General features: G+C 40.5%; 1 protein-coding gene across 1 annotated transcript in view; it reads right to left on the reverse strand.

Annotated features, from left to right (window-relative positions):
- UROC1 (urocanate hydratase 1) overlaps positions 1-15,756 on the reverse strand; it is a 45,090-nt gene that overhangs the window by 20,925 nt on the left and 8,409 nt on the right. Inside the window, exons 3-11 of the mRNA XM_054215912.1 lie at positions 14,304-14,397; positions 13,124-13,183; positions 8,853-8,981; positions 7,870-7,931; positions 6,808-6,874; positions 6,057-6,200; positions 2,159-2,247; positions 1,619-1,681; positions 726-905 (exon numbers count right to left, since the gene is read on the reverse strand). Of these exons, the coding sequence (XP_054071887.1) occupies positions 726-905; positions 1,619-1,681; positions 2,159-2,247; positions 6,057-6,200; positions 6,808-6,874; positions 7,870-7,931; positions 8,853-8,981; positions 13,124-13,183; positions 14,304-14,397 (888 nt within the window). The remainder of the gene's footprint in view (positions 1-725; positions 906-1,618; positions 1,682-2,158; positions 2,248-6,056; positions 6,201-6,807; positions 6,875-7,869; positions 7,932-8,852; positions 8,982-13,123; positions 13,184-14,303; positions 14,398-15,756) is intronic.

Consider the following 15,756-nt stretch of genomic DNA (forward strand, 5'->3'; position numbering starts at 1 on the left):
TACCATCTACTGGAAAAAGGTCTCCAGCAGGAATGTTCAAGGTGAACAAAACCAGAATAGGAGCCATACAGTCTCCAAAGTACCAGTTGATAACAACAGTACAGCTTGCTGCCTCTGGTCCACAATTCTTTATTTATGTACAAGTTATGCCAAATTGCTCTCTTTATAATGTCCAGTTGCAACTTCCCTTGCAAATTTGTCAACCAGGAGTAGCTCCCTGAAATCAAGATGCTAACCAGAACTTAGTTACAGTTGCAGCAAGCTGGGAGCAGTGATGGGGGAAGATTGTCCCCTCCTCGTATCCTTCCCTAAAGAACCATTTCTGGCCACAGCTGGAGGCATGGTAGGCTGGTTGGACTTTCTGGCTAACCCATTGGGTTTCTATGCTCTATTCAGTGAGGCTAAATCAACTGGTAGACTACTTGGAATTGTACTTATTGTCCCAGATTTTTAAAACCAAATGCAATTTAGGAATTTATAGAAGTGAAATAGATCATCAGTGTTCAGACCTCTGATCTTATACACTAGAGACTATTCCTAAAAGGTGATGTCTGACAGATTCCGAGCGATAGCTGATAGTTGGGAGTTATTAGTACTGTAGCTCTACTCTAGATTTCTACTGAAATATCAAAGAACAGAAACTTCTAGCAAGAAAGACAAAGATCTGATCACTTGCAGAGCAAATAAATTTAAAGGTTAAAAACATGTATTTCCAAAATATTTACCTCTCTTGTACCAGGGTCCGGAACTTCCCTGGATTGGTGGAAAGGAGCTGCTTTGCTTCCTCAAAGCCAAGCTGTACGGGATAGTATCCCCCACTGAACGGGTTATGGCACGAAGTTTGGTCGGACCCCAGATCAACTAGCAGCTCTCCTGTTGTGTCCAACTCGTATACCAGCCTCTCCCTGGGGAAGACAACGGAGTGTTTGAACAGAAGCTGTCATTTCACATTCTAGCTCCTCTTTCAGGCGAGCTTCTTCCACCCCAAGAGGTTGTTTGTAAAGGTATGCCCTTGGCAGGCTAAGTCCTTGTTTTAGCAGTCAGGAGGTGGGAAATGATGGCACTGAAAGTTTAGGTGCAACTTTTATACTTCACGTTTACCTGTTCGGAAATGCTGATAGGTAAGTCAGACACCAGTATGACATACCAGTCTTATTGGTCAGTCTCAGCCTTTGGTATATGGTGTGACAGCAAGATTTACCATTGGATAACGCCTCAAGAGTGCCAGAATTTCTATGCATCATCTGATTATTTTTATTCAATCAATACCTCAATACTTCTATTCTTCACTGAAGTCAAAGACATTTCCTTGCTATCCAATTAGCAAGAGGTTAGAAGGAAAGGGATAAATTCTTCGTCTAAGGAAGAATTTTAGGGACTTATTTCCCTAAGAAATTCATTGCTCCATAAGAAAAGGAGAAGGTACATGGGAAGAAACTGGGAATTGGAACTCCAGGATGAAGACCCCTCTTTTGACAATTCAGCTTTTCATAAGCATCTAGAATAATGAACACAGCACTAGGTTTAATGCCTTTTCTCTTCCAAGTTTGAGAACTAATTCCAGGTTGACTAACAAGCAAGAGCATTAATATATCCATTATCCATATATAATACTTACCATAGATCTACCACATTCCCATGGTAACCCAGACTAAGAGCAATTTTATTCTTTCTGGCATCTCTAGAATAGATTAAAAAGATTGGTTGAAGAAAACGCACCTCATGTAATTCCATCTTGCAACGTACAAATCACAGTCAAACCCAGCAAAAAAGTCTACACGTAGTTTCCAACACTCATCTGGGCAACAGATCTTTCAACCTTTATGCAATTGTTAATCACTGATTTCAGAAAGCTTGAGCGATGCAAGTGTAACATTATTTGTAATTGCTCTATGCATATTCATGAAACTGAACGAAGACACATTTAACATACATAAATGATATGAAGGATTGGTAGTGGCTTGCAGTAAATATTGGTAGTCACTAATAATGACTGCTGCTATTTGGAAGGACGGATTCACATTCAAAAGCAGACCTGGAATAAGAAGGTGTCTCTCAACCCCTTCCATATGCACACTAAAATGGCACAACGCAGAAAGGTGGGAAGTGGGGATTAGGAAGCAGAGATAAACCCACTGAATTATGTTACAAGTCATACCTAAGGCGAGCAATGCAATGGTCCAGGTTGTTAGAGATTTCCATCAGCCATCCCTGCTTGTGACGTTTCAAAAGTGCTGCTTCATCAACCTAACAGAAATAGCAGAGATCTTAAAACTCCCGTTTTCTCTATCCAGTCACTTTTACCTTTAGTTTTCCAGTTTGCCTGCAAGAAAGAGTAGCAAATAGATAAAGGGAATAGCCCTGCCTTGGCCTTCAGAATATGGAATAATTGTTCAAATACTTATTTTTTACCTCTGATTTTTTTTTTTTTTACACTTTCTCTTGTCTTTTATTCCAGGCTCGAAGCAAGGGGAAAAAAAAAAAAAAAAAAAAGACTTTTTGATACTTTTTGATACTGCTCACTTCCCAAAATATTTTACAAACTGAAAGTTATCATTAAAATTGTACAAGATACTCTTCTGCTAATTTTAATTATTCTTAACTCTTCTGCCAATTTTAATTATTCTTATTGTTTTCTTTCCATGATTACATTGAAAAAAACTGAAGCCAAGATTTTTTCAATTTATTTTTCAAATCTGGCTATTTTCTGTGAAAATAAAATTTCTATTTAATTAAGGATTTATTTTTTTTTTTTTATCAGCTCACAGATAGACATTCCTACCAGACTGCCCAGGGTGAAGCAGTGGTTTGCCGAATAAAATTGACCCTCACTTTTGTTCTTTGCTGGCTGAAAATCTCAACCAAATATGGAAAAGAAAAGAGGAAAGCATTTTCTTGTCCCAGCTGGCTAATGCCTCTGAAAGATGGAATGGATCAAAACAAAACTACATCTTTAATTCCCTCTTGTTTGAACTTTGAAGCTCCAAAGAAGCCCAATCCCAAATCCGTATTCTCTTCTGGGCTCAGCTTCTGTGTCAGTGTGTATATGCATGGGAGACAGCTGGATGAAAACATAAATGGATAGACAAACTGTGGAGGCTTTGGCACAGATTCCATATTAATGGTTCAGTGTATAAACTTGCACGTCGTTAATACTTTTATAATGAGCTATCAGTGGCATAAAGCAAGTGGCAAAATTAATTCAAGCCAATTTTCTGTAGTAGCAACGGATTTAAACCCCCACAGTGGTGTGTGTGCCTAAGGACACATATTCTGAGTATCTTCTAGGATTTCATTAAAGCATTTTTACTTCTTTATAATCCACCCCCATCACGTTCATTCTATTATTTCTCATTAACAAAGTATTTATATGTAAATGAAATAAGGTCTGTATTCAGGAGTCGCTTGAACACCAGGAAACCTTTTCTTTCCTAATTATTCTTAGCATGAGAAACCTTCCATCATTTCGTACATCAGTAATAAAGACTATCCTTCCAAAACCCCAGATTATGATAATATCAGTGTCACTGCCAATGGAACTATTCAATAAAGTCAGGTGCCACAGGGAACGGCTTCTTTGGGAATTATTTAAATCAGCACAGGAGGAAAGATAGTAAATGGTCTGTATGAATTAGAGGAATCTGGTTCATTTAAAGCTCAGCATAACACAGATCAGATCTATTTAAATCTGTTACCACATCCTACATATTTTACTTCAGCCCCCTCTCCGACAGTCTTAGTCTTTCACAGACTTACTAGCATACTCCAGAAAACTAGCTTCCTTTGAACCACGCTTTCAAAAATATGCTTATTTTTTTTGATCAGCATCTCAGTAGTTTAAAAAAATTGCACAAACGCTGAGCTAATGTCACCTCCAGTGTAACCCGAGAGAGCTTACTGCAGCTCAGAGGAGCTAGGCTGGCCCTCCACACGATTATTTCATAAAATTACAATCTGCTTCCCGTCAAACAGAAGAGGTAAAAGACTTGCACCGTTAATCCCTTCTGTCTGAGCTTCAGAAGCCCTGGCTGACAAAATGACATCTCTTGCACAATTCATCAATGTCATTTGCATAAATAGTTCCTTAAATAAATAATATGTACATATATATAGCTGTCCACATGTGCTCCTGAGACTCATTTCCGACAAGGATCATCTCACAGGAGATAAAAACCAGGCGATAGTCAGCCTCCTGAACAAAATCATCTGTAGCCGTGGAGATGAAAAGGACAAAGGACTGCTGTGAATCGCATTCACTGGAATCTTTCTTTTGTATTCTAGCATTTGAAAGATCATGGTGACAGAGTAGAAGCCTGAATAAAGACAATTTATTCAATAATAAATTCAATAAATTTGTTTCATCTGCAGGGAGTAATTGATGAGATCTCAATTACATGCAAAACTCATGTGCTAACAAAAACAGCCTTGCACCATCATTGTAAAGCAGATGAAACTCTAACCTTCCATGAATAAGACCCGAGCTAGCCAAGGGAGGTCACATTTACTGCGTGCCACGTGGGCAGTCTGACCCATTACGTTTTGAAGTTTAATTATAATTACCGTCGGTCAGACTGCAATATTCCTACCCTTTTCATCATAGCAATATGCCCACAGCAGAGGTCTGCCAGCTAATTCTCTCTATAAATGACTTTGGCTGAGAAGGCTAAACTCCCACTCCAGTCACTCCCACTGGAGTTTACTTCTCCAAAATCTCTCTTCCGCTGGAGCAGTAACAAGAGCTCATCAACTGCAGGTAGTCAAAAAAAAAAAAAAAACTCAGTCCATTTTGGTCTGTCCTGTGTCTGCTCCACCAAGGACATTTCCCCAGTGGATTGAATTCAAAGGTAGTCGGGAGGAAAGAAATGCATGGAAATGTTTATTGTTTCCCAATAGTCAATATCATTAAAGATATTCACCACCATTTTCACAGAACTGCAGAGCAACATTTTCTGTTAAAAATTGTTGCAATGTTTTTGTAGTCCATCCTTCCACCCGATTTGTCATAACAGAACCCTGTGATAAGCATAATAGCTGGAAAATGCAGGTATTAGGAGAACCTAATGTTACTTTTTTATATGAAAGTGCATTTCACTCAAAACTCACAGGCACATATACTTAACCAAGATTACGATGTTAGTGTTCAGCATTACATATGATACCTCAAGGATATCTGTAGGTCCAGTGGGTCCTATGATACAGTACACTGATTGCTTGGACATTAGCAGTCTCTGAATCACACATGGTTATTAGATTCTATTTGTTTATGGGAGAAAGAGCTGGGCTATTTTAATATATTTGGAACAGAGAAACATTACATCAGGATGAAAGACTCTCTACAAAGAATATATGCTGCGGGTGAGCTTCAGGGAACAGGGAAAAATGGAACTACGGAACTTCTCCCCCTTAGCAGAACTTACCTTCATTGTCTAGAAACTGGCATTCTCACAAGTGCTTGTAATTATCCTCACCATCTTCATACCCAAGCCAACCTTAGAATACCCAGTTTTACAAAATCCCATTGACTTCAAAGAATCACAACACCAAGCAGCTTCATTAGTCCCCACCTTGATGAGTGAATCATACCAACATTTTTAACAGGTACTTTCCATTGCACCTGATAAGGGTGCCAGAGGCACTGAAGATCAATCACAATGTAACTAGCACCTTTTTAACATAGACTTTTTTGGCACTAAGAGGCTGCAGTTCCCGTGGGAATTACCTGTGGATGTTGCACCCTTTCAGACATGAAATGAGGGTAGCTCAGGCACTGATAAGGGCTCATCTGACAGCATCATTCTGCGTTATTTGTGAAGCAATCATAAGAAGGTACAGCCCGTATCCTTACAGTCTGATGCAGTGAGTGAACAAATAGAGGGTGAAATAGCAGTGAAAAATGCTCAGCAATGAAAAGGACAGACAGATCTTAGAAAAGAGGTTTTTTTGGTGTTTTTTTTTTTTTGAGTTTGACTTGTCAGGTTACTTGAGATGAAGAGAACGAGGGTTCTGATTCAGCACAGGAAGGAGGAACGACAAAATGAAAGCAGCATTGCTCTCACCTCTGCAATGATCCCCACGCACCCAGCGATGACTGCAGCCTTGGCTTGAGCCCCACTCATCCCTCCGAGACCAGAAGTAACAAACACCTTTCCGGACAGGTCTTCTGCCTTCAAGTAGCGACGGCCTGCATTGAGCACTGTCAGCTGCACACAGCACAATATAGCTATCATCAGGAGCTATTTTTCCTAGAGTCCCTACAAATTAAAGATTTTCTGTCCCTTTTGCAAACAGAGCTTGAAACTCAGGGGTCACTGGGGCGATGAAACTGTTTTAAGCTTTTAAGAAGGAAACATGTTACAAAGTGATGTTATGAAATCATCTGTCCCGATTAGGTTTATTTCTCTCACCATGAGATAGAATAGAATAATCAGTGGTTCCCAACATACTGCTCTTGGGGTATAGAGGCTCATTCAGGATGGCTGCAAAAGAGAGCTGAGCTAAACAGCTAAGAAAACAAGCTAAGGAAATGTTTTTAACACATCTGGTCAATTCATACTTCACTTATTGTAACTAGATATGAGCTCAGATTGAGGCCTTGATTGCAGATTCCTTCAGGTCTATGTTCTGGATAAGATGCCATGGACATCCTTCCACACAGTGGAAGGACACTAATTTTTTTAAGGAGCGGGCAATGAGAATTTCTTTGATAGCCAAAATATCCTCTCACAGCAATCCAGTCCACTCCAGTCACTGTGGGAGATACCTTCATCCAAAAGGTATGGAAAAATGGACCTTTCCCCAGTTTCTTACCACAGTCCCATGGACTATTCCCTGAGGCCCAATGTAGCAGTAGCTCCCTGCAGTCATCTGACCATACCTAGCAATAGCAATGAACACAGTTATACCACACGTTACCCAAGCTGGAATGAATTCTGCACATGTCGACGTATGTCTCTGGTATAACAGAAAAAAAATGTCTGTGCTTTGATTCGTTGTTAAAGATCTGCTGTTATCAAATTCACAACTTAATTGAGTTTATTCATTAGCAACACACCAACATGTTTTCAGAGATCATTTAGCTCTTAAAATTGAGTTAAAAAACGCATGGATCAAAACACGGAGAGTAAAATTGTTCTGGCATTTAGTACAGGGACTAGTACACAAGGACACTCCTTTTCACATTATTGGTATCTTTATACCATTGGTTTTCAGCGGAGCTTGCGCTTCTAAGTCACATTGTCACTTTGAAGTTGTTAGCTCAAAATGGTTGTCCATATTCCTATGAAATTCCCAGCAAAGTGGCAAAGGATATTCTCTATTCATACCTGTTCTTCCAGCTTCCTTATCTGTACACACTCAGCTCTCCAGTGGTTTTAATTTATTCTCTCCATCGTACACAACAGAATAATAGTCCTGCTCATCAGCTAGATGAGCAATAAAAGTAGGTAAATAATCATTCAAAAAATATAAAAACCGATAACTTCCTCCTTCAAAGCTTTCCCTTAGTGCAAAGGAATGTTTCATAACTTGTGTTTTCTGTAGATTGCAAAACAACCACTGCAAAGTGGAACCAGCCAGTGCTATAAGTACGTTATGATTAAGGCTTCAGACCGTAATTCAGCCAAGTCCCACACATAAACCTAATGCTAATTCCTAGCAGACCTCAATTACATCCTTATATGTGTGGCTGAACATAAGTCAAACTCCTAAGTAATTCCACTTAAGCGTGCATTAATGCTTTGTAACATTAGGACTTTACGCCGCACAGTTGAAATCCATCTGCATTAGAAATTTTAACCAGCCACTGCTTGATGTCTGAAATACATTTCAGTTAAATATTTGATCTACTTTAATAGTGAGGTATCTTCTTACATTGTTACTCCCAAAGCAAACATCTTCTCGTATTCATCTCTGGTGGAATAGTTGGGAATAACCTAAGAAAACAATCAAAAGAAATCCCAGATAAGCAAATCAGAGACGTAAGCAGACCTTTTTAACAGCCTACATTTCTCTATGTCACACACATAGGAAAGCAGCGAAAAACAGGAAGAGTAATTCAGGTGGTTTAGTCCATGCTTTCTAGTATTAGAAAAAAGATGCCTGGTCTTTCTGGCAGTGTGGCTGTCATGGAATCACAGAATTGCCGAGGTTGGAAGGGACCTTCCAGATCATCTAGTGCAACCATCAACCTAACTCTGACAAAAACCAGCACTAAACCATATCTCTAAGCACTATGTCTACCCGCCTTTTAAATACCTCAAGGGATGGTGCCTCAACCACTTCCCTGGGCAGCCGGTTCCAATGCTTAATAACCCTTTCAGTGTAAAAATTTTTCCTAATATCCCGTCTAAACCTCCCCTGGCACAACTTGAGGCCATACAAGTTTTAAGGAAAGCAGTTCTCTAGCCACAAAACTAGCCTGCAGAGAAACAGATATTGAATGTCTCAGAAGACCAGCAATGAACCAATATATTCACTTGTCCAGCTTTTCTTCCAAGCAAAGCAGTCCAGATATCCGAGCATCTGATGCATAGTCATCTGTTTGCCTACTGAGGACTTTTAAATCTTTCAAACTGAGCCTAGCTGAACTGTTTTGGTCAAGAACATGCACAGCTCAGGCTCAGTTAGAACAGATGTCATCTAATAAGGAGAAGGTTGTTCCCTCCATCACTGCAGACCAGCACCCTTGAGGTGATAGTGACTGTACTGGAATAAATGCTGCAGAATTTGGACCCCAGACTTTCCTGTGTGCTCTTGTAAGTTCAGGTAGAATAAATAATATTTTAATTCAGCAAACACTTGAGAACTAAAAAGAAGAGGACAAAAAAAAGAGAAAACAAGATACTAATACCTACCATGCCATTAGTAATGATTAATCGAGGAGCATACTTATGGCTGGGAAAGAGTCCCAGAGGATGTCCACTGTACATTACTAGTGTTTGCTCTTCAGTCATCTCTGACAAATAGTGCATTACCAACCAGAACTGAAAGGAAAAACAAGGAAAGTGAGGGAACACGTTTCTATCTTACATTTATGTTTCTTTGTGAAGCTGCTAAACTTTGAATATGAAGACAGCTATAGAGATAATGAGGTATATTCGCATACGGAATATCAGCCAGAGCTCTCGACACATTTTTGCTTTTAATAAAGTCCATTAAGAGACATCATTCAGCAGGAAACATAAATCACCAAATAGCAACAGTCTGAATAAGTTCCAGAACAACTCTGCAGTACAAACCCCAGAAATCCTTCATTTTTAAAGCTGTTCTAATTTTATCTTGAGGTTAACCATTTGGATCTGGCACTTTTCTGGCAATCTTTCTAAAGCCAAACTGCAAAATTTTCCCTATAAAGCAATTAAAATACCCATGCATATTGTTGATCCTAACCTGAAATGGATAATTCAGCATCTTCTGGTGCTTGTCATCATTTCAAGAAATTGATATTACAATGTGCGCTTAAAAATGAAACACTTTTTCTTCTCAAAGAAAAAAATTCAGCTTTCATTATCAACAGTGAAGAAAGTCCTTGAGGCACCCAGGAGTACATAAATAAATGCATGTCAACTTTGTCTGCGTAACTCAACAGATACTCTTGATGTATGCCAAAAAAGTAGGCTTTGTCCATCTAAGCTGTAGATTTGACTCATAGATAGATGTCATTGTCTATCACAAAGCCCATTATATTCCACAGGACTTTTCGTATGTGACAACTAGGCCTGAGAGGAGCTTTCCCATGCAATATTGTAATTCAACAATAGCTTGAAACTAGAAGTTCTGGAGGGACACAGAGAAAGATTTGAGGGAAAAAAATAACGGACCTGCCGATCAAAGAGACAGCAATATCAGTTGTCATGGACATTTAACCTCTCTGTGTCTTTGATCTGAATTAAAAACAGTACAGATTTGAAGCCAGTCCATTCTAACCCAGCAGATTTCCAAGCTGCAAGTTAAGTTGAGCAGGAAAGAGTTACTAGAGTTACTGTCTTGCTTTTTACATTTTTGTTGCATGAAAAATGTTGAATAATCAAATTCTGGTTCCAGAACAGGTAATTAGCTGAACTCTCAACTCTTCAGCTGGCCAGGAAAAGCATTGTAATACAACCAGAAGCTGTAAGATAGTTAGATCTTGTTGCATTGAGAGGCACGACTGGGAAGAAGGAGGCAAAAGCCTTTCCTAGCTCAAAGAACAGTTCCGTTGCCTGCAGGCTTGTAAAGTTAGCTCTGGACAAAATTCTTTCTTTTAAAATTATTCAGAAAAAAGCACAGGTCTGCATGAATGTTATAAACCAAACTGAACTTTTTCACTAGGAGCTTTGCAATGACAGATTTCCAAAAAGCATGTTGTTTTCAAGCCACAAACAGAACAAAATGTTCTGTCATAACCAAATCATTCATGTGATTCCTACTCTAAGTAAGCAAAAACAAAAAGGTTTTGTTTGTTCTGCTGTGAAAAAACTGCAGGTCATAGCTCTGGCTTGGATGAGAACAAGAGATAAAGGGAGTATTTCTGACTTTGGCAGTGCTTCTACTTCACCTTGTAGCCCAGCATCTGCCTAAGGCACGTCAGTCCAATACAGGCTGCTATATAAACTGCTGGCACTGCCCACATCAGAAATGCTGCAAAACTCATGCAGTTAACAGCCATTTACTAATTAATGCACAGAACAAAGAAATGGTGTGCAGTGCCGTGGTACTTTTCTTTTTAAAGTCAGAACAGTTTTGCCTCAAGAGCTGCTGAAGATTTCTACTTAACTACTATTTACTGGATTAGGAAACTGAGTTTTCTCTCAGCCACAAATGAAAAATCATAGTCAAACTGGGAAGAACAGCCAGGTTCCATGCTACAGTGAGGAATCCATTCCTCTCCCCTAATTGCCCCTTCATTTACGTGTTAGTTTTGCTTGGACTTTTTAATAAGCAAGAGGCCAGATTCAGGTAAAGCCACAACAAGGTGCATACATGATCCTTTATGGCAGAAGTTGGCTCCTTAGGTCAGCTTCTGCTTGTGTAAGCTACAGAACCATAGAATGGTTTAGGTTGGAAGGGACCTTAAAGACCATCTCATTCCAACCCCCCTGCCCTGGGCAGGGACACCTCCCACCAGCCCAGGTTGCTCCAAGCCCCGTCCAGCCTGGCCTTGAACCCCTCCAGGGATGGGGCAGCCACAGCTTCTCTGGCAACCTGTTTCAGTGCCTCACCACCCTCACAATAAAGAATTTATTCCCAATATCTAATCTAAATCTACCCTCTTTTAGTTTAAAACCATTACCTCTTGTCCTATCACTGCACTCCCTGATAAAGAGTCCTTCCCCATCCTTCCTGTAGGCCCCCTTTAGGTACTGGAAGGCTGCTATAAGGTGTCCCCAGAGTCTTCTCTTCTCTGGGCTGAACAACTTCAACTCTCTCAGTCTGTCTCCTCATAGGAGAGGTCTGATCATCTTCATGGCTCTCCTCTGGACTTGCTCCAACAGGTCCACGTGCTTCTTATGTTGTTATGTTGTCACTGATGTACCTGTAGAAGCTTTTCTTGTTGCCCTTGACATCCCTGGCCAGATTTAATTCTATCTGAACTTCAGCTTTCCTAGCCTGATCCCTGGCTGCTCAGACAATTTCTCTGTATTCCTCCCAGGCTACTTGCCCTTGCTTCCACCCTCTGTAGGCTTCCTTTTTGCATTTGAGTTTGTCCAAGAGCTTCTTGTTCGTACATGCAGGCCTCCTGGTGTTTTTGTCTGACATCCTAAGTTGGGATGCATCACTCCTGAGCTTAGAGGTTATCCTTGAATATTAACCAGCTTTCTTGGGCCCCTTTCTCCACACGGCTTTATCCCATGGTACTCTACCAAGCAGATGCCTGAAGAGGCCAAAATCCGCTCTCCTAAAGACCAGGGTAGTGAGCTTGCTGTGCACCCTCCTCACTGCCCTAAGGATCTTGAACTCCACCATTTCATAGTCGCTGCAGTGGCTTGAGTTTCACATTACCCACCAGCCCCTCCTTTTTGGTGACAATATGGTCCAGGATCAGAAGGTCCAGAATCAGAAATCAGTATCTTCCCAGCATTCGGGAGTGATGCTGCCCTTCAGGGTGATGTACCTTTCTACCTGTGCCGTTTCTGTTCTGCACTGCAAAACTCAATGCCACATCTCCACCTGTCCCCACTCTGTGGCCTTGGGGCATACCAGAGGCTGCAGGAATTATGTGGTTTTGGTGTTCACAATAACCACATTTATGCCTTTCAGCAGACACTCAGGGCGGTTGTTCATTAAATGTTCCTCCTGCCACCACACACCTGTAGAGCATTCAGACACAGAACATTCCTTTTTCTTGAGAGAATAAATTGAGCTCATACAAAATGTAAGTCTAAATATGTTGCTGATGGTAATGATCTCATGAAAATATTTCCCACATGCATTTTGCAGTACCTGGATTAAAGCAAGTTTGTTTATTGCCATTTTTGGATAGAGAAGGAGAACAGAGATTATACAACCACACCTTAAACATCCCAGCTCTATTTTTTGACAGGCTTTTATCCTGCCATTATCCTCAGAAGATCAGGGATAACGTTGCTAGGCCTGACAGTAAAGGGCACTATGATCTGGCCAGCTAGCATGTAAATATTTACAGCTAATCTGATTTGCTTGGAAAATGACTCAGGATTGCACTTGCTTAAATCAAAACCTTTTTTTCTTTTTTTTATTCCACTATTTCTTGTGAAAAATGTTGCAAAAGTACCAGAAACAAGCAAGCAAAAGATACACTTTTTTGTTTCCTAGAATTCATTTTGACTCTAAAATTATCTGTGCAAAATACACAGGCACATACAAATCTATCAGAGAAAGACAAAAATCTGGTCTTTACATCACAATGTTTATGTGTAACAATGCTTACAATGTTTATGGTATTATGTTTAATATTTCTGTTGGGCTGTCTGCACTCTTTTTACTAAATAAAGCTCTCCCTGTCTATGCAGTTCGTAACCGAGCATTCCTCCATCCAGACAGGATGCTTGGGAGTATTTTGAGACAAGGACTGCCAAGAATTATCACAAAGTGCCTAAGCAGAACGTGCGTGGGGGAGGGTGAAACTGGTTTCGTGAATCAAGTTGCAAAAGCAGCAATGTCCTACCTGCGCCCAGTTGCTGAAGACCTGCCCATTTCCTCCATAAGTGACAAGCTCCTGAGGAAACTGCAGAAGACAATTTAACAATAAAGCACACACTTCTGTGAAACATTTCACCCTATCTCCAAGCTATTTTTCTAATCTCAGTAATAAATCTTTTCTATAGCTTATTGCATCAACACTCTAGATTCTTGAAATCAGCAAATGCCATCATAAAAACAATAATGTAAGAAAGAAAAAGAAAAATTCTTTTTCAAAAGGAGATGTTTGTTATTGTTACAATGGTATCTTGGATGCAGAATGCTACAAAGTGATTCCTGGACTGCAGTTTCTGTAACAGACAGACATCCCCATAAAATCCCTTAAACAGGGACTGAGTGAGCTTACAGTTTGGTTGCTACTGGCATTTACATTGGAAGAGTCTACGACCAGCAAGGCATAGGTGCATGGCCTCTCCCCTGCCATTTGCAAAAACACACATTACACTGGGTAGTGCTTGTAAGGATGGACTTTGGTCCTCTACTCATCCGGCAAATCTGTCCTTGAGGGACGAGCTTTCAAAGATACAGGAAGCATTAGCACTAATTTTTTAACATATGTTGTAGGAGCAATGTACTAGAGCTGAGCTCTGCCTGTCTCACAGACAGTGACCAACCTCCTGTATATGGGGGGAGCTGGAGTGAACCTTGTTGGTGTTGTAGGAGACCTCAGAGGTCTGAGCGAGGACCAGGACCCACTGTGCAGGACTAACAACTGCACACAGCAGGAAACTAAAGAACGTAATACAAAAGATCCCAAACCTCAGGAATCAAGACATAACCACAAGAAAGTATAGAATCACCAATTAGTCCCTTGCCGGTTTAGCCTCGCAGAAACGTCCTTTCTAGCACATCGCTCTGTAAGGAGGCTGCCTTGGCACTACTGAAACTGGGCTGCTCAGCTAACACACTCCAGCCAGCCCTACAGGTACAGGGACTGGCACGTACCTCGGAGCACAGAACCAGCAAAAGGCCTATGAACAAGTAAAATCCTATTCAATCCATGGAAGAAGGATCATCTGCACAAGGATTAGTTTCACCCATACGCCTACATTCTTCAGTTTCTATGTGAGAGCACACACAGGAAGTAACTTGCACATTTGCTGCTGCCCTATGAATCCAGCTTCCTTATTTTCGCTGTACCTTACCTGAGCCACCGAGGGATCCAGGTTATTCATGATCATCAACATAATGGCAGCAGCTGATTTGGTCTTGCAAGGGTAGTCTCCTATGGGGTACGCTCTGAAACGGCAGTCACAAAAGTTCAGGAGAGACGCTCCGACTCACAAGGACAACCACAACAGCACACCCCACAGAGATATCCCCGCATGCCAACACATTCGTTAAATTGCATTATTCTTATCATTTGCTGAATCAGTTAATCGCAATCGGTTATAAACATGGTGGCCAAAAGCTCTCATTGCTTTTTAACTGGATTTTTTGGGGGATGCTGGAACTGGCCTCTGTAACATAGTTGCCAGGCCAAGCAGCTAAGTCCTGCAATGCCAAGGAAAATAGCATCAGTGGAAGTTGCCTTCAGGCTCATCAGCCCTTGTTATTTAAGATCCTATCTAAGAAAAACACCCAGCTTGAATTCCAGTCCCAAAGAAGCTCTCAAAAACTGAACTAGTTAGGAGAAATATGAGCCTTTTTACTGAATAAGATGTATTTCATCCAGAAAGTTGAGAGGTGAGGTATGGGAAACCCTCACAAAGGTACTCTGAGTCAGGTTTCCTGGCACTAATGTGCTTCAATGCCAACTGCTGCAATCACCTCACTGTTATCTTCTCCTCCGCCATCTGTTTGTTTTATCAAATTGCTCTAAAATTTCTAGTCCTAGATTTATACTGTAGCTCTTCAGGACAGTTCCTTTGCTGTGTTTGCACAGGTCTTAGCACAGTTGTGCTGAGGCCTCTAAGGTATGATATCAAAAGGACATATAACCATTGAACAAGAGGTTTGCTCTTTCCCTTTCTGTAAGCAACACCACTATTAGAGATTCTGGAAATTCCTAAAGGTAGATAGGATCATTTGACATGGTTTCTAAATTATCTTCCTTTTATTGGACCATAGATCTTCAGTGGCTAGACACTTGCTTCATACAGGGAAGACAACTGAAAAGGTTAGGCTAACAAGTGCCAACTACAAAAAAAATTGGACATCCGCTGACCAGCTCATGAGCCAAGATCTGGAATGTATATTCCACAGATTTAGCAAATGGACTCCCCCCATGATCATATGCACTTTATCCTAGGTTTTTACACAAGGATACTAAAACAAATGCCTTGTAGTCATTGCCAAACCAGGAGGGAAAACATTGGAGTTTTTCCATGATACTTTTTTTATTAGTGTTTTCTGCTTTTCTAAGCTTGATGAGACAAAATAACAGGATTTCAGTGGAATAATAACAATTCATCAAGAGGAGCTATTTCCACATACTATTGCTCGGAACATAAGAAACCCAAAGTTCAAATAGCAGCTGAGTGTGCTGGTATGGGAACACGGCTGTCAAATGGAACAGAACCAAGTCAGGCTGTGCTCCCTGGGACATACAGAACAAAAATCAAGTACTACCAGACTACAGAACAAAAGGCATTTTAT

This window comes from Rissa tridactyla, chromosome 10 (genome assembly GCF_028500815.1).
Source record: "Rissa tridactyla isolate bRisTri1 chromosome 10, bRisTri1.patW.cur.20221130, whole genome shotgun sequence".
In the NCBI taxonomy this organism is placed as follows: domain Eukaryota; kingdom Metazoa; phylum Chordata; class Aves; order Charadriiformes; family Laridae; genus Rissa; species Rissa tridactyla.